The sequence below is a fragment of the Coregonus lavaretus genome (genome assembly GCF_964263955.1).
Source record: "Coregonus lavaretus genome assembly, chromosome: 29".
NCBI classification, from domain to species: Eukaryota; Metazoa; Chordata; class Actinopteri; order Salmoniformes; family Salmonidae; genus Coregonus; species Coregonus lavaretus.
In genome coordinates, this window is record NC_140016.1 from 30,031,657 (window position 1) to 30,051,780 (window position 20,124).

The window sequence follows — 20,124 nt, forward strand, 5'->3', positions numbered from 1 at the left end:
GGCTACTATAGACGCTTTATTGCAGATTTTGCTACCATAGCTGCACCGTTGACGGAGCTGACGACCAAACGCCACTCACGAATGGTGAAGTGGAACCCTGCGGCGGAGGCGGCTTTCCTCAACCTGAAGCGAGCACTCTGCTCCAGTCCGATCCTGGTGGCACCAGACTTCAAGAAGGAATTCATTGTCCAAGCGGATGCTTCGGAGGTGGGTCTGGGTGCTGTCCTCACCCAGGCACATGACGGTGAAGAACATCCCATTCTCTACCTAAGCAGAAAGTTACTTCCCAGAGAGAAGAACTATTCAACGGTGGAGAAAGAATGTCTGGCTGTAGTCTGGGCCCTGGAGTCCCTTCGGTTCTATCTCCTGGGCCGACGTTTCATGGTGGTATCTGATCACGCCCCTCTGCAGTGGATGGCCAAGAACAAGGAATCAAACAGTAGAGTAACCAGATGGTTTTTGAGCTTGCAACCGTTTAACTTTTCTGTTGTCCACAGGGCTGGCAAGCACCACGGCAATGCGGACGCCCTCTCCCGGCGTGATGCCTTCTTCGCTGCCTTTACCCCGACGAGGACGTCGGTCCCGAGGAGGGGGATGTGTGATGTCACGAGAGGCTGTGTCCTGGAGGGACGTTACATCCCCCTGAGATGGCTGCAAACCCAGACAGCTATGGCTCCATCTGCTGGTATGGTCGGGAACTCCACCCCTCTATGGCCAATCTTCCCACGCAGCTGAAACAGATCAGGAGCTGATGAGCTGGAGGTTTTGAAGGGAAGAGACACACTGAGAGGGAGTGTGTGGGTTGTGAAGTAACACAGTCTCCAACCTGGGCTCTCTGGAGGACAAGAGTGCTGCACGTCCACTTCCATGAGGAATATAAGGATTTGGAGATACTTACCTTTGGGAAATACTCACCTTTGGATATATTCGCCTGTGGAACTACGGGAGAGACATTGGGAAGGACTTTTTGCTGGGTTGGCCACTAGCTGCAACGTGGACTACAGTAAGGCTGGGGAAAAGTTATCTGAGCGAGTGAGAACTATGATTTTGGATGTGGAAGAGACATCCCTGAACTGTTAACCCTTAAAGAGCCACAAGAGAACAGAATTTGGTTATATTTTCGTTAATTTCCCAAGACCTTTAATAAAATCCTTGTTTTGTTTGAACCTTGTCTCCTTGCACTACTTGAGCAATCCCGCTGAAAGCTGTGTAGCCTCTCGTGACGTCACAACCTCTACGCACCTCAGTCAAATCCTTTTATGAAGTCAGACCTAATCCCATCCAAAAAGGTGAAAGTGTAATGAGAATGCTTTCCAAGTCCAAGGCCCACAGTCAACGAACGTTTGTGATGTACCACAATTACTTGTGATGCTGAAGTGGAGACAAAATTGAATCTTTCTGCCTATCTCTTGAAATATACTGACATAACTGTATTTTGTTTGGAATCACTTATTAAAAAGTTCAAATCCATCTGGATTACATTGGTTCAGGTGAAGTCATCAATGAGAACCAATCAAAGTAAGGGGCTTATGCTGGTATACTCCTACATTTCACCATTGTGAAACAATGGTGAATGCAGCATTCAGTCTGGTTTATCCATGCTAAAGGAGACTTGCCTAATGGTGGTCTAGCTGTAATTAGAAAAGGTGAGCTAATATGCTATAACTGGATAGTTCACCCAAATTACAAAATGACACATTGGTCTCCTTACACATTAAGCAGTCGATGGACAATATATGACAGCATTACATGCGTTTTGTTTTCCCTGGTACGGTTTCCAAATGATAACATTTTAGCATTTGTGGCATAAATCCCATTCATGTCATGGTACTGATATTAGCATTTTAAGTGCATCATGTCCAATTGATCCGAAAGTATCTCAAATTGATTGTGAAGCTCAACAATGTCACTTACAGTATAGATGATTTGAACATGATGCGTGAAAAATGCTAATATCTGTACAATGATGTGCCACAAATGCAACTATGCCAAAATAATCCATGATTGGTCGCGTCTGTAGCAACATGAACAAAACAACTAACGACCAGATTTTTGACCAGACTATATCTTCTGATAAAATACATACATTTTCTGAAGTTACTTATGAAAATAACGGTTTTAATGAAAATATATAATTCGTTGTGATTTTAACATGTTGGTAACCATTTTATTAAAGCAATAATGCAGGCTTAGCGTCGAGCTGAATAACACCATTATACTGTATGTGACTGTATTCATTATATAGCACTGCCTCTTTTGCTTTATTTATTTTTTAAATTTTTTACCCTTAATTACTTTCCAACCTCACCAACCCTTCCCTAATTGGAGTAAACTAGTGAACAACAATGCTTAGGCCTCTACTTCCAGCTTATACAAACTATATAAATTTTTTGGACACAGTCAATTTTACAATAATTCTATTTTGTTTGTTTTTACTCCTGAACTTCCTCTACCCTCAACCTCTTCGATCATTTTCATGATGTCCATCTGGTTTGCTTCTATATGCCATATCTTTCTAACTGTGCTCTTTCACAAAAGCTCTCAACCTATATACTTATTATGGACACGGTACACTTACATTATTAGTTATCTTGTTGTTATTAGTTGTTATTAGTCCCATCCTTCAACTCCATTCAACACCACCCATCTATCGCTTAACACCATCCATATTGGATTTCTATTTGCCATATATTTTTCAACTGTTCTGTGATCTTTTACAAAAGTTCTGAACCTTTCTATTCTCATTTTTTCTACAGATTGTAAAATGAATATTTTTTTTTTGTTGCTAAAAGTATTATTATATTATTGATCGATTGACTATGCGATCTGCAGGGTTAGCTCCAGGTAAATATTGCAATCCTTTAGCCATTCCTGGACCTGTGTCCAAAAACAATCTAATAATAATATGCCATTTAGCAGACGCTTTTATCCAAAGCGACTTACAGTCATGCGTGCATACATTTTTTTTTTTTTGTGTATGGGTGGTCCCGGGGATCGAACCCACTACCTTGGCGTTACAAGCGCAGTGCTCTAACAGCTGAGCTACAGAGGACCACATCTACAAATGGACAGTACCAAAACAAATGATCTAATGATTCTGTCTCTTCGCAGTAAATCAGCAGAGCTGGGAAGATTGTATCCCCCATATAAATAACATTCTATTGGTAGCACAAATTTTATATAATAATTTAATTGAAAAATTATACGTTTTTGAATCCAGTGTCGTTTTGCAAATCAGTTCATAAACACTATGCCATGGGATCGGTACGTCAAAAACCTCTTCCCAACTATTTTGCAATCTATATGGGATGGCTGTCAATCTTTTCGTCGTTAAATGAAACTGGTATACTTTTTTATTTAACCAATTATGTTCTTTAATGCAAGGCCGACAGACAAGTTCCTTACTTTTTCCCCCTTCCACTTTCCTCTTCCATCTTTGCGGTACTGCTGCAATTATTTGGTTGTAATTTTGGGTAGAGCAGACATTTCCATATGTTTTTGTTAGCTGCATGTGCGACATAACTCCACCAGTCCTACCGATGATATGATTTATGGAGATTATACCTTTTAGTATATTTGAGTTTAACCACAATACTTGTTGCATTATTTGTTCTGTCATTTCTGGAGGATTAAATTGAAATTGCAACCAACTTTCAATGGCTTGTTTTAGAAAGTGATATTTGGGAGATGATTTCCTTTTCAAATAACTGAAAGTGAGAGGTTGTAATCTGAATAAAGGGAAAAAGGCCATTCTTGAACATTGGGTGAGACAATCATATTAATTTGCCGGAGAACCAGTTCGGATTTAAGTATAACTTTTGTATGACTGAAGCTTTTAGTGATAGGTCTAATGCTTTAATATTTGATAATTTCTGTACTCCAAATTCATATTCAATATATAAATAGGCCCATTTAATTTTGTCTGGCTTGCCGTTCCAAATAAAATGGAATATTTTTTGCTCATATAATTTCAAAAACATGTCGCTAGGTGTTGGCAAGACCATAAGCAAATAGGTAAACTGGGATATGACTAAAAAGTTCATCAGGGTGATTTTTCCACAAATAGACAGGTATTTACCTTTCCATGGTAACAAGATCTTATCTTCTTTTGCTAACTTTCTATAAAAATTTATTGGAGTGAGATCATTTATTTCATTTGGGATATGTATTCCGAGTATATCCACATCACCATCAGACCATTGTCTCTGACTGTATTTATTTTTCTGTTTTGGCTGCATATAGGCAACTCACAGCAGGTCCATAAAACCGATGGGGACTTCTCTTTGGTGTATGGGCCGCTCAGGTGGGTGTCTTGGATATAGGGTTGGGGATCGTTAAATCATGATAGGACAATAAAACAATTATTAGATGTATACTATATTTTAAAATGTATATCCCTCATCTGTACAAAATTAAAAGCTCTCTCTCTCACAACCCCTGCTCACAGACACACATTGGTTCTGGGATATGAAACAATTTCCTTTCTCACTCACTTAATGCCACACTTTTTCAAACACAAAAACGCACACCACACTTTCCATCACAATTCATCCACACATACCCACATACTGTGCCTTCTATGTCTTCTGTTTGCTATGTTTTTATCTCCACTATGTTGATTGAGTACTTGAGTTCTAATTTAGTTATATTTGAAGATGTATTATTTTGCTTGTTATCTTTTCTTGTAATACCGTCTTATCCCTTTATAAAATACTATACCTAGTATAAATGTGCTTTATTATTACAATCCCTACCATGGCTAGTATTGGGTGTTCCATTATTCGACTACTCTATTAGAACTTTCAGAATAGCCATGGAGTAGTCTTTGGGTCGTGGAACATTTGGTTGTCAATATACAGTTTATCGACAACGAGAGCAACACGCTTCCCTTTTAATCTATATTCCTTGAAGATTGGGTACAGAATTTTGCGCCGTTCTACAATCTCCCTCGGGACCTGTTCATTCATGCCTATTTTCGTGCCAGCAAGTCTTTTACCTAAGCTTTTAACCATTACTTTATCCTTAAAAAAAGCAAATTTGACAACAATTGGACGTTCATATCTCTGTCCTCTTTGTCCGAAACGGTGTACACGTTCGAGTTGGATTTTGTCGACAGCCGCGAGTGGGATTTGAAGTGCTGTAAGAAAGAAGTCCTTCACAATTTTTCTGTAATGTCTCCCTCTTTTTCCTTGATACCCGTAAGTACTAGATTTTCTCTCATCGATCTAGTTTGTATGTCTAGTAAGGCTTCTCTCAGAAAGTTGTTATCCTTTTTAAGTTCCTTAACGTCCGTTTCCATTCTAGTGACTGTCCCTTTTAGTTTTTTTGTATCACTCTCCATTATCGCAGCTTTTCCGTCACTAATTTCAAGACTTGCCTTCAACTCTTTTACATCTTTTACATACTGACCAACTCTAGTATGCCCAGTTTGTCATTTATCGACTTCAAATAAATGTATGCACGTATGACTGTAAGTCGCTTTCGATAAAAGCGTCTGCTAAATGGCATATTGTTATTATTATTATAACAGGTCGCTTTCCACATTTACCAGTCCCAGTTGTGAAAAGCATAAATCATCTGTATCAGTTGAGTCACGTTTTCTCTTGGAGATTGATTCTCCTTGTTTATCTTCCGCAATGTTTGGGTGTTGCGTGTTGTTGTAATATTTGTCGATACATTTCTCTAGCCTTATAATTTGTTTTGTGTTATTATCCAGATTGAATGTTATTACCCTCGAATATATGAAGTGCTAATATTTAGTCTAACTTCCTGATTTTTAATATTATGTTTTTATCTTGAGGTGATTTGTACCGCTGTATATTCAATACGCCATCTTGTATATCTGCCCTCCACATACACTGAGTATACCAAACATTGGGAACACCTTCGCGCGCAACTCAATATTAGGAAGGTGTTCTCTTGTGCTTTATTGCTTCATGGTTAAATTTCACTATTGTGACATATTCTACTGAAACCATCTTGAAAATTGTTACTTTCACATTTTATTATCCCATTCTTTGCTCTGGACCTGGAATCAAAAATAGGGCCTTGGGTTGAATGTTACTTTAAGACCCTTAAAGATAAACACTGTAACCACTATGCAGGTTGTCACAATTATCAGGAAAATGAACTGCTTGCAGTTGAGTGCAAACAAACTCTCACTACAGTACTTATGCAGTACTTATACCTCTGTATGTAATCTTGTGTCATAATTCTAGCATGTGGGTTAAACCAATTAACTTGTATTTGTTTGTATAATCTATTAATTCATTACATTTTTCTCATGAGTAATTGAATGCACCACTGAAAGTTTGAGCATTGCCAAGCCATTGACCGAGAGTGCCTACATACACTAGCTTTTAAAGGCTATTAGGCTACCATATACTGTACACTGAGTGTAGAAAACATTAGGAACACCTGTCCTTTCCAAGACATAGACTGACCAGGTGAATCCAGGTGAAAGCTATGATCCCTTATTGATGTCACCTGTAAATATATGTAAATCAGTGTAGATGAAGGGGAAGAGACAGATTAAAGAATGATTTTTGAGATAATTGAGGCATTGATTGTGTATGTGTGACATTCAGAGACAAAATATTAAATGCCTTTGAACGGGGTATGGTAGTAGGTGCCATACGCACCGGTTTGAGTGTGTCAAGAACTGCAACGCTACTGGGTTTTTCACGCTCAAAAGTTTCCCATGAGTATCAAGAATGGTCCACCACCCAAAGGACATCCAGCCAACTTGACACAACTGTGGGAAGTATTGGAGGCAATATGGGCCAGCATCCCTGTGGAATGCTTTCAACACCTTTTAGAGTCCATGCCCCGACAAATTGAGGCTGTTCTGAGGGCAAAACGGGGTGCAACTCAATATTAGGAAGGTGTTCCTAATGTTTTGTACACTCAGTCTACTACACACATCTACTACACAATAAGATTTCATTTTCTCTGTCTACCTTACATATCTTACTCTCCTGTGACCCTCTCCCAGACTATAACATAAAGCCAGTCACAGGACTAAGTCCCCACCACTAAGAGTCTGTGGTTTGACCTATATAACCTGGATGAGAGTTGGCACCTAGCCTCAGTATGTGATCTGCTTGACCCACTCATTTATAAGACTTCAAGGGTCAACGTGAAGTCTAGGCGACCAAGACAGGGCCTTTGATACCTGTCGCAAAGGGGACCCAAATACCACAAAAGGCGGTTTAAGGACGAATGTGTACAAATACCACAGCATATGATGTAACGCTTCCTGTTGAACTCAGATTGAGGGAGAGCTCGGTTTGTTGTTTTGGAAAGTTTGTTGTTTCAGAAAGTTTTGAAATTATTGGGTTAAAAAGTTGGGTTACTAGCTAGCTACCTTTTGAGTTTGGATCCCACAACGCGATTGGCATCAGTTGCTGAGACCACTACTATCTGTCCAATGATTCTGCTGGGTCTGAGGAGCTGTTTGGCTCAGCAGCTATCCTTGCTGCTAGCTAGCTGCCTATCAAGCTAGTGGGCTTGAACGCAGCCCGCGACGCAGTTAGCCACTTTGGCTGGGACCGCGGATTGTCTCGGGCTTGTGGCTGTCTAGATCCCTGCTGTTTGTTGTTGTTGTTTTCCATCTTCCCTGCGACCTGCCCTGTCTGGAACTGCGAGGAGTAACATCGTAACCTACTGTTGTTACCATGACAAAGACCAATGCCGGCGGGAGTACCGTTGAGGACCGTGGTGTCTCTCTATCACAGGTAAATTATCTTTTAAACAAACAAAACTAGTTCTACAAGCAGTTGTTACAACAACAAGAAAATAGCTTCAAGTGTTTTGTCCAAATACTGGTGGAGTCAAGTAATAGGACCTTAAGAACAGTTTGCAGTTCTCCCATGGTCAGCTCGATGGGTTTAAATAGGAGAACGGCAAGATGACAGCAAGCTGTAAGTCATTGAGAGAGGACATCAGTTCTGTATGTGAATCCATGATAACAATGACGGAGAAATCAGAATATCTCGAGGGACAATCAAGGCGGAACAACATGGCTGTGGACGGAATTGCAGAATCTCCACCTAAGACCTGGACGGAGTCCAAGGACAAAGTGATGGAAATGATCTCTGAGAAACTGAAGATGGACCACAGGAAGATTGAGGTGGAGCGCGCCCACAGGACTGGAAAACCCACCACCGGCCCAGGTGACAGGCCCAGGCCGATAGTGGTCAAGTTCCTGAGGTTCAAGGACAAGGTAGCTGTTCTGGAAAGAGCCAAGAACTTGAGAGGAATGTATATCTTCCTCAACAAGGACTATCCTGAAGCTGTGCGCCAGAAGAGGAAATAACTTATTCCAGCCATGAAAGCTGCCAGAGCACGTGGGGACGTTGCTTACATCCGCTATTACAGGCTCATTGTCCACCCTCCCTCCCAAAAGCCAGGAAGGGATTTAGAGAGCCAAGAATATGGGTTTGTAGCTTTAACACCGCAGCACACACATACACTTACACATACCAACTGATTAATGGACTGCTGAATGTATTTTTTTTCTTGCTTTGTTTGCTCTTTTCCATATTATGTATATCTCTGATAAGATACCCAGGAAAGGGCTGAAAACAGCCAATATTAATGTATGTTGCCTTAGAAATAAGGTTCATGAAATCAATAACTTGCAAACATCAGATAACATTCATATATTAGCCATTTCTGAGACTCACTTAGATAATTAATTTGATGATACAGCAGTAGCAATACAAGGATCTAACATCTATTGAAGAGACAGGAATGCTTATGGGGGAGGTGTTGCTGTATATATTCAGAACCATATGCCTGTAATGCTTAGAGAAGATCATATGTCAAGTGTTATTGAAGTGTTGTGGTTCTTTTGGGGTGTTGCGATAGGCCACCAAGTGCTAACAGTCAGTATCTAAATAATATGTGTGAAATGCTTGATAGTGTACGTGATTTAAACAGAGAGGTCTACTTTCTTGGGGACCTGAATATTGACTGGTTTTCATCAAGTTGTCCGCTCAAGAGGAAGCTTCTCACTGTAACCAGTGCCTGTAATCTGGTTCAGGTATTAATCAACCTACCAGTGTGTTTACAAACACTACAGGAACAAGATTATCCACATGTATTGATCACATTTTTACTAATACTGTAGAACTTTGTTCTAAAGCTGTATCCGTACCCATTGGATGCAGTGATCACAATATAGTGGCTATATCCAGGAACGCCAAAGTTCCAAAAGATGGGCCTAAAATAGTGTATAAGAGATCATACAAAAGATGTAGCTGTGACTCATGTGGATGATGTTAAAAATATTTGTTGGTCTGATGTAATTAATAAGGAGCATCCAGATGCTGCACTTGATGAATTTATTACATTACTTCTTCCAATTATTGATAAACATGCACATGTTAAGAAACTTACTGTTAAAACTGATAAGGCTTCATGATGAGGAATTGAAAGGAATTGAAAAACGGTATGGCTGAAAGAGATGGGGCAAAAGAAGTGGCTAAGAAGTCTGGCTGCACCTCTGACTAACTGACTTTCTGCAAATTGAGAAATTATGTGACTAAACTCAACAAAAAGAAGAAGAAAATGTATTATGAAGCCAAGATCAATGATAAAAAGAATGATGGAAGCTTTGGAGTACTTTAAATGAAATTACTGGCAGAAAGTCAAATTATTTTCGTCAAATCAGATGGCTTATTCATCACAAAACCATTTGATGTTGCCAATTATTTTAATGATTACTTTATTGGTAAAGTGGGCAAACTTAGACAGGAAATGACAACAACGAACAGTGAGCCATTGTACTCGTATAAAAAAGAAAATGAAGAAAATGAATTGTTATCGATCATTAATGACAAATCTCCTGGCATTGACAACTTAGATGGAAATCTACTGAGGATGGTGGCTGACTCTATAGCTCTCCTATCTGTCATATCTTTAATCTAAGCCTAGAGGAAAGTCTTTGTCCTCAGGCCTGGAGGGATTCCAAAGTCATTCCGCTACCCAAGAGTGGTAAAGTGGCCTTTACTGGTTCTAACAGCAGATACATCAGCTTGCTGCCAGCTCTTAGCAAACTGTTGGAAAAAATGGAGTTTGACCAAATACAATGTTACTTCTCTGTAAACAAATTAACAACAGACTTTCAGCATGCTTATAGAGAAGGGCACTGAACATGTACTGCACTGACACAAATTACTGATGATTGGTTGAAAGAAATTGATAATAATAAGATTGTGGGAGCTGTACTGTTATATTTCAGTGCATCCTTTGATATTATTGACCATAACCTGTTGTTGAGAAAACATGTGTTATGGCTTTTCAACATCTGCCATATCGTTGATTCAGAGCTATCTATCTAATATAAACCAGAGGGTTTTCTTTAATGGAGGCTTCTCTAATGTAAAGTGTGGTGTACCGCAGGGCAGCTCTCTAGGCCCTCTACCCTGCACTGGCATTAAACAAAGCATTTGTGTCCATGTATGCTGATGATTCAACCATATAAGCATCAGCAACCACAGCTAATGAAATCACTGAAACCCTTAACAAAGAGTTGCAGTCTGTTTTGAAATGGGAGGCCAGTAATAAACTGGTCCTGAACATCTTTAAAACTAAGAGCATTGTATTTGGTACAAATAATTCCCTAAATTCTAGACCTCAGCTGATGCTGGTAATGAATGGTGTGGCTGTTGAACAAGTTGAGGAGACTCAATTACTTGGTGTTACCTTAGATTGTAAACTGTCATGGTCAAAACATATAGATTCAATGGTTGTAAAGATGGGGAGAGGTCTGTCCGTAGTAAAGAGATGCTCTGCTTTTTTGACACCACATTCCACAAAGCAAGTCCTGCAGGCTCTTGTTGTATCTTATCTTGATTATTGTCCAGTCATATGGTCAAGTGCTGCAAAGAAACACCTAGTTAAGCTGCAGCTGATCCTGAACAGAGCGGCACGTCTTGCTCTTCAATGTAATCAGAGGACTAATATTAATACTATGCATTCCAGTCTCTCTTAGCTAAGAGTTGAGGAAAGACTGACTGCCTCACTTGTTGTTTTTATAAGACACATTAATGTGTTGGAAATGTCTAATTGTTTGTATAGTCAACTTACACACTCGGGTCTTTTCACAGTCCCCAGGTCCAGAACAAATTCAAGGAAATGTACAGTATTATACAGAGCCATGAGTGCATGGAACTCCTTTCCATCTTATATAGCGCAATTGAACAGCAAATCTGGTTTAAAAAAACTAATAAAGCAACACCTCACGGCACAACGACCTACTTGTTGTGTGTATTTACTGACATGTATGTGTAACTGTCATGACTTCCTCCGAAGCTGCCTCCTCTCCTTGTTCGGGCAGGCTTCGGCGTTCGTCGTCACCGGCCTTCTAGCCACTGCGGCATCACATCTCATCATTCAATTTGTTTTGTCTTGTCTATTACACACACCTGGTTCATATCCCTTCATTAGTATGTGTATAAGTGTTCCCTCTGCCCCCTTGTCCTTGTGGGTGATTGTTTAATGTGAGGAGAGAGTAGCTCGGTTGAGCTCCGTGTGTTTTGTATTGCCGGGGTATATTTTCCCTGTGTGCCTGTTTTGTTCCATTGCGTCTGTTTTGCGCACTGGACTGTTTGACGCTATCCGGAATAAACTCTGTATTCTGTGATTTACCCTTTTGCGCCTGACTCCTTCAAATCACCCATCACAGTAACTGATATATGCACACACACACACACACACACACACACTATACGTTAATGTTTTTAAATGTATGTCAATTGTAAAGTGTTTTGTCTGTAATGTATTTTTCGTTATATTTTGTCAGACCCCATTAAGACTAGCTGTCGCCATTGGCGTCGGCTAATGGGGATCCAAAAATAAATGAAACATATTTTTTTGTTGTTGTAACTAGTGTTCAATACTGAACACAATATTAACTGGCATTGCACACAATCACAAAGTCCAAACACACAATATGTACAACAAAGCGCTGTTCTCTTATGTTATTATTGTCAAGAGATACATTAGGAAGTAAATAACCATACTTTCCAAATCAACAAGACAATACCACCATTGGTCTAGGACCAGCAAAGACATTAAAGGAGATTTGCTTTCTTGCAGAAGCTCTGTCTTACCTTGGCAGGTTTTCCTATCAGTAAGCAGAGCGTAACCCTTGGGGCAGGTGCAGAAGTAGGAGCCTGGAATGTTCTCACAGCCCAGGGAACAGCCGTGGTCCCACAGGCCACACTCATTAACATCTAGGATGGAATTATTGTATGTTTAGTCTAATTATTTCTTAGTAATCCTTGTAGGTAATCATCCATTCCACACTCAATAATTAATACAATAAATTGCTAATACTGCAATTTCATAACATAACATCACATGGCATAGCATATCATAGCATAGCAAAGCATAACATAAAAAGCATTGGTGCTAAATTAATGGATACCATACCTTCACAGTAGTTCCCATGTTTGCTAAGGGCAAAGCCTTTAGTGCACTGGCAGATCCCCTGCTCAGCTGGGTTGGAGCACACATTCACACACACTCCTGTACGACCATCACACGCTGCATTAAAAAGGTTATAGAATAAGTTTAGAACAGAGTTCAAGGTTTTGGAATAGAGTAGGGCCAAACTTATTGAAGAAACAGCTAAAATACATTGAACTCTAACCTGGAAAGACAGGCATGGAGTCTTCAATTGGCTGGTTGAGGGGATGTACCACCTTGACAGCAGTAGGGGGGTGTGTCATTCGCTTTAGGTTGATATTCTCTGCCTCACCCCCTGAGTACTTATTGACTTGCCATATGGTCCGTGATGTCATATCAGTGTAGTAGACGTGCTCCAGGAACACAGACATTCCCAAAGACTGAGACCTGGTGGGAAGAATGTTCAGAAGTTAGCAATAATATAAACAGATCTACAAGTGATATATCTAATTATACAGTATACTGCTCTAGTTCCAGATACAGATAGCTGCCCTATTGCAACATGGTCTCCTTAGAATATGTCAAAATAGTGACATTTAACCACTGTAGTTACAGTTGAAGTCGGAAGTTTACATACACCTTAGTCAAATACATTTAAACTCAGTTTTTCACAATCTTCTTGTGATACAGTGAATTATAAGTGAAATAATCTGTCTGTAAACAATTGTTGGAAAAATGATTTGTGTCATGCGCAAAGTAGATGTCCTAACCGACTTGCCAAAACTATAGTTTGTTAACAACACATTTGTGGAGTTGTTGAAAAACAAGTTTTAATGACTCCAACTTAAGTGTATGTAAACGTGCGACTTCAAATGTATATGTCACCTGTGCTGACAAATTAGTGGCATAATAACTATAATGACATATTCTGCTTACCGTAGTGGCTGGTCAATGACATTGATAACATTCCCGTTGTAGTCACACGACCCAATGGCACTTTCTCCCTCCAGACTGAACTGGACCCAGAACAGTCTCTTGTCCGTCCGGTCGACCGTCAGCACTCCCAGTCTCTCCGGAATCTTCAGCACTGTAGTGATCATCTCTCCTGCTACATCCGACCTCTGAATACTGGGTGTGATCCCGTCGGACAGCCAGAATATAAATCTGAGGAAAGGCATAGTGGTTTTAGGGATAAGGAAGTGGCCCACATTGAAGAGTTTAAATCAGGTAAGAGGACATGCCCAGACATGCCTAACCAAGTACACATGAAATGTCTGGGTATTGGTGATTACACCAAATGTATCCATCCATATAAATACAAGGTTAGATTGAATGTACACAACACTGAGTGTACAAAACATTAGGAACGCCTGCTCTTTCCATGACATAGACTGACCAGGTGAATCCAGGTGGAAGCTATGATCCCTTATTGATGTCACTTGTTAAATCCACTTCAGTCAGTGTAGATGAAGGGCAGGAGACAGGTTTAAGAAGGATTTCAAAGCTTTGAGACATTTGAGACATGGATTGTGTATGTGTGCCATTCAGAGGGTGAAAATATTTATGTGCCTTTGAACGGGGTATGGTATGCCCCAACGAATTGAGGCTGTTCTGAGGGCAAAAGGGGGAGCAACTTAATATTAGGAACATTCAGTGTGGAACACATTAGTGAACAGGAGAACATTTCATGTTCATGTATATGTATCTGTGTTTCGGTGTACTTCACTTATACTTGTCTGGCATGAAGCAATCGTCTCTGAGGGTCAAAATGGCTCCCTTTTTCTCTGACCAGAGAGTGGAGGTAAGTGAGAGGCAATCTGCCAGATTACACCTATGTGCCAGCAGTGTTAAAAGAGGCAAGGACCCTTTAAAGGCCCAGCATTATAGTAACCCACAAACAAGATGGTGGGTAACTCTAAGGAACTGCATTGGAATGTTTGTCATCAGTGCGCTAATCTTACTCATAGTTACTTGAAAACAAACAGAGATACATGTTGAGATAATATATGGTGTAACCTGTCATTTGGGGCGACTGCTATGGAGATTGGCTGAGATAAATGTCTTAGAAGAGTCCTCTCGTTTTTCCCATCTGTATCCACTCTTTTGATAGTTCCCATTTCTCCGCTGGTCCAGATGACAAAATTGTGAACCCAGTCGACCGCAAGCCCTGAGATCCCTTTCTCAGACGAGTACAGCTTCTGAAAAGGATGCAGTACAGTTGTGGATCTATAACCATTCATGTCAGTGACTCAACCTCGCATACAATTGAGATTAGCATATTGACCACTGACAAATAGGAGGTAATACTGTGTCCATGGGATACGGTGGCCATATTAGGAAAGCTTCAGAGTCACAGTGTCCAAATTAGGACAGCATTTGACATTACATTTAACATTTTAGTCATTTAGCTGACGCTCTTATCCAGAGCGACTTACAGTGCATTCATCTTAAGGTAGCTAAGAGAGACAACTGCAAATCACCGTCATAGTAAGCACATAAATCTTCCTCAATAAGTAGCTATCAGCAAATGCAGTGATAGTAAGAAAAGTCCAAGTGTTAAACTTTTTTTTTTTTTTTGCAGCGGGGAAGGAGGGGGAGGCGGGGTGTTGTGTCGTTAATCAATATACTCTTTGAAGAGGTTGGTGACTCTGTGACTCTTGTGACTCTGAGGCTGTCCTTATATGGACAATCTGTTTCATTTTTTAAGGTGAACTAGTAGTATGTGGATGCACCTGTCTCTGTGTTCCATCCATTGCTGCTTTGTAGATGACCCCTGTCTTTTTATCGACCCAGTAAACTCTCCCCTCTGTGTAGTGGAAGTCCAGTAGAATAGACTTTCCAACACCGGTCACAACCCTTTTTCGGTTCCCTCCATCAAGGTCCATCCGGTATATAGCCTTACCATGGCCGAAGATCAGATAGGGCTCTGGAGCTTTCCAAAAGGAACATAGATTTTCAATCATAGATGGTAGATAGTGTATGATAATGGTCATTATCCCATCAGACAACACAAATATAAACCTGGAGGACTGTGATGTTAGGGATTCCAGAAGTGACACGTACCGGACCCCATCATGGACCGGAAGTAACCTAAGACTTGAAATCATGTAGTAGAGGGGACCAACTGAGCTAAACTCAGGAATGTAGTGCAGCCAGAGTGCTTTCAATTTGAGAATACACGGAGCTGCTAAAAATATTTCTGGAAAAATTTTCTGAAGCTGAATCAATGTCCTGCAAGATTACATAATGATGAATGACTATAATATAATACCATAGCATAGTAAGCCTATAATATTACTGTTACACCTCAAATACATCCTCATTTCTAGTGAGATTTTAGGAGCCGAAGCTGAATAGTCGCATTTCTTGTCTCATACGGCCAAAACTCAACAGCCCGTGTTACTAGGCAGAATATATGCATTGATACAGTAGTTGAAGAAGATCTAAATGCATATTCCCATTAAACTGCTTGAGATCAAATGAGTGTTATGCAGACGCAGTTTGGACATTTCACCGGTAAAACGTGAAGAATGATCTATTCTGGCCTATTTTGAAATTAGGTGTGTCTAACTTGGTGTTTGAGGGTATAAAAAACGTTTCTGGAGACAATATGTTTGGCATAGGCAGACATTGCAATTGGAGGATGCATTTTATGCATATTCTATAATAATATTCAATAGGCTACATCTGTCAGTACAAACATTGATTGAGAAATGATGACATCTAAAACAATTTCACTACACCTCAGGTTATACCCTTACATTTTCTAGAGAAATTCAAGGTGAGTACACAGTGCATAGTGGCAGTTTGTAATCCATAGCTGTCCATTTGCTCCTTACTGTCACATAGTTTCCTGACGGAAAGATGTCCAGGGCTGCACAAGTCACGATTGCTATAGAATTTGCAACTTTACTGGCAGTCCCTTTTCAATGTGTGCTGTTCTGTGCTGATACCTTTGTTGAATGTGTTGAATCAATGTTGCTGTCTAAAATCATATTGATGGCTTTTAATGGGGCGGAGTTCAAGGCAGCTCTGGCTGCTTCCCAATAAAACAGTTGTCTCTTAGCAACATGTGCTTTCACACTCTCCTTTCACATGGTGAACATCCTCCTATGTCAGTGAAGACTGTCTTGGACATTCCAGTCATTGGAAGTAGAAAATAATATTAGCGTGTAACATACCAAATAATGTTATATTTCACTCAAATATAATTATTTCATGCTGTTTGGAAGAGAAGCTGTTAACTGATTGAATCCAATATCTTATTGTTAAGTGGAAACAGATCAGCTGAGACAAACATTGTCTTGCGACACGGTGAAAAGGTTAAAAACATTCATGCTAGCTGTGTTGTGTTCGATAGCTCTTCCCTTGACCTTGACCCAAAACAACATGCTAATCTAGTCTAACATGCCCATGTCAACACATGGGTGAAGCATCATTATCATGTGCATCCATGGACACCAGTCACTGGTGTTGAGGAATGAAGACAACAATGAATCTCCATTGGCCAGGGGCAGACAAACAATGAATCGTCTGTGTGGTGGATCATGAGGTCAATGATGCCCGTTGGTGAACTTTAAAAACAGGTCATTGCTAAGTTGCTAGGATACACAATGTAGACCATGCAGGGCCATCCTTGGGTGGCCATCTTCGTGTCTGAGCAAAATAAATCCCCTTAAACAATGATGGTAATTTTGTGTAAATCATGCATTGATGTAAATGGGAGATATTTGGTTAAGTGACATATGTTGACACCAAACTGGAATTTCCCCCTATAATCTAGTACACCTGCCATGGAAGTGATCCAGTCTAGGGGATAACCTCTCGACCATGGAGAATGTATTCCACAAGTCTCCACTGCGTAACCTGTAAGCCAGTTTGTGCCATGAGAGCTAAAGATGGAGTTTCAGACTGACCAATGGTTGTGTGCCACATCATCGACTGCACAGTCGGGCATCAGATTGATATGTTTTATGATGTGATAAGCATATATCTTGAACACCTATAAAAGATCTTGCAGGCGACTGCAATGTTGTAATGTAGTCGGTCTAGAACTAAGACCTTCATGTCCACTACACTTGTCATGATGACGATGCGAATGGCATGACCCGGTCATAGGGGATAACCTCTCCGGGTGTGAGGGGATAACCCTGACTTAAGCCTCCACTGACACCACTAAAGGCAGGCGCTCGGCCAACTGACCAGAGACCAGTACTGTTTTCGGCCAGCTAAGACCTGCCCTGCCCTGATCACACACTCTGCCCAGCCAGCTCGCTGTGACGCATGAGGAGTCCGTCTGTTACCCTCCCACTCACTGTTTTCCCTCAGGGATGAAGGTAACCCTTGTGTAAGGGTCACTATTTACCAACTTGCCACAGCCAAAAACGGAATAGTGGTGTGGAGACTGACTGATAATAATGTAAGGCTAATTTAAAGGAGAGTACTACCAATACAATGTATCTTGTAATGTGTGAATATTAGACAGAAAGTCAATGCTTGATAATGGAGCTCAATATCTTTTATGCACTGGTAATGGTTATCGTTTACATGTGTCAAAGTGTAAGACTTTAGGATCAAGTTACATTTATTCAGGTCCAATTTGCTAATCTTAGATTTTTCACAAAATATAAAAATATAAAGTAAATAAACATAACACTATGCTCCTTAGTCCATATAACCAGTTTGTCCCTGTTCTAGAGTGAACAAAAATGTTACTGTATTAACCAGTGCACACTAAAGTACAGATGTGAACCCAACTCACCCACACAGCTCCCATTACCCACACCTGACGGGTTTCCGAGCCAACATGCCTTCCCAGGGGGCGCCGAGGCTCCGTCGTTTTGCACTGCGAAATAGACCAGCACTGTCGCGACCGTCACAACCAACATAATCCTGCGCTCCGTCTCAATCCGGGGAGCCGCACTTTACTCACACCAGCCAGGCATTCCTTGTCTTGGTCAGACCGGGCGCGCGAGAATTCCACCAAAACTCTGCGACGGTCGCTGATGGCCGTTGGGCATCCTTCTCCAAGGCCCCGGCGTGAAGAGAGAAAGGAGAAGCCAGTTTCACATCCCCAAAAGAGGTGGAAAACGAGGTGGGAGACTGGACACAAAAAGGAGGGTCAGTGAGTTAGCCAGTGGATCCTCTGCCCCAAACCAGGCTGTGTGGGATCTTTTGGGCTCCTCACTCTGGCTCCCAGGTTGCTTAGCTGTTTTGGAAGCAAAGTATGAAATTCCGGACACCCCCGTGGTAAATTTTACACATCCCGGGCCCGGATTTTCCTCGAACAGGAGTCGGTGTCTGAAGCAGAATGCCGAATATTCAAGTAATGAGACAGGGGCTGCAGCAAAGTCCTAGAAAACAACAGCAGCTCCTAGTCCTCACCCCACCCCCTTCCTCTTTGTGTGTGTGTGTGTGTGTGTGTGTGTGTGTGTGTGTGCGCGCGTTTGTGTGCGCGTGTGTGTGCGTGTGCGCGCGTGTGTGTGTGTGTGTGTGTGCGTGTGCGTGTGTGTCATTAGCGTAGATATCAGCCTCTTTTGTGGATTCTTTTCAGAAGAGAATTAAGGTGACCTCTGACACCCTTAACCTTCCACACACATCTACACACACAAAGGGTAACAGACATGAACTGTCAAACACACTTATTGACATGCACCACACACACACAACTGTTATCCCCTTCCCCCATTTCTTCACCAGGGACAGTCATGTCAGGAAGACTCTCTGTGCTCAATTGTACACTGTTGTACAGATTGTACAGCTATTGTGTGTATTCAGATTAGAACGTGTACCCTGCTTGTGTGTATCTGTCTCTCCTGTATGACCGTCTCCGTCTCCCTGAGTGAATCAGGTTGGATGAGTAAGCAGGGGAACTCGGAGGAGTGGAAGAGACTTGTCAGTGGCCTGCTTGTTTTCTGTTTACTCAGGAGAGCAATCGTCAGACCCTATTCATACTCAGGATGACTAGCATATTGTTAGCAGTGTCACAAGTGGCCGTGGACGTAGCTGTAGGAGGGCTAACGAGGCTGGAAAGAGCTCAGTGTCTCCAGCTATAGTTGAGTTGGAAACGTGCCTTCTCAATGGCTTGTGTCCCGTGATTTCACCCCTGTTGACAACATTTGAAAGACGTATATCACTCTAGATCAAATTCTGTACATAGTGGACTCTCATTGTCATCTGAACACTATGATGTATTTGGTAATGTCATGGAATGCACCTTGGAATACTGTGCCACTCTTAACACTTTTGTTGTATGTATGAGGGACATGGTAACATAAGAAATAGTGGTCTTATTACTGTGTTAGCTACTATAATGATTGTATGTTACACCGAAGAATAACTACACAATAGTAAGAACACAATAAAGTGTTACCAAAGAGGCAAAGGGGTGTGCTCAGGACTAGCAGGTTGCTGGCCCACTAACCAATCCTATCACCACACCATCCCATCTGTTTGTCAAACACCTTGGCCGTTGTCATGTTGACAGAACAGCTGGCATGATGGGCAGCACCCAGACGCATGCAGCTGGTGGCATAGGCCAGGGTATCCATGGGAATGGCTTTCCGGCTCCACCCATGTTATCGGGATTTACGGCCACGCCTGTTCAGGCACCCAGAAGGCCGTGACTCATTGATTATGGTCCCGCTTTCTCACTGTGCTCGCCAGCCAGTAGGATAGGAAAGGAACACACATGGGTGATAGCGGATA

At 41.2% G+C, this 20,124-nt stretch overlaps 1 protein-coding gene across 1 annotated transcript in view; it reads right to left on the bottom strand.

Annotated features, from left to right (window-relative positions):
- Nucleotides 1-18,305, bottom strand: part of egf (epidermal growth factor) — a gene marked incomplete at both ends in the record, with an annotated part of 28,936 nt that extends 10,631 nt beyond the window's left edge. The window contains 7 exons of the mRNA XM_084147051.1: nucleotides 12,120-12,242; nucleotides 12,442-12,555; nucleotides 12,662-12,864; nucleotides 13,354-13,581; nucleotides 14,434-14,615; nucleotides 15,150-15,349; nucleotides 18,179-18,305. Coding sequence (XP_084003177.1) covers nucleotides 12,120-12,242; nucleotides 12,442-12,555; nucleotides 12,662-12,864; nucleotides 13,354-13,581; nucleotides 14,434-14,615; nucleotides 15,150-15,349; nucleotides 18,179-18,305 — 1,177 coding nt within the window. The remainder of the gene's footprint in view (nucleotides 1-12,119; nucleotides 12,243-12,441; nucleotides 12,556-12,661; nucleotides 12,865-13,353; nucleotides 13,582-14,433; nucleotides 14,616-15,149; nucleotides 15,350-18,178) is intronic.
- Between the last annotated feature and the right edge of the window lie 1,819 nt (nucleotides 18,306-20,124).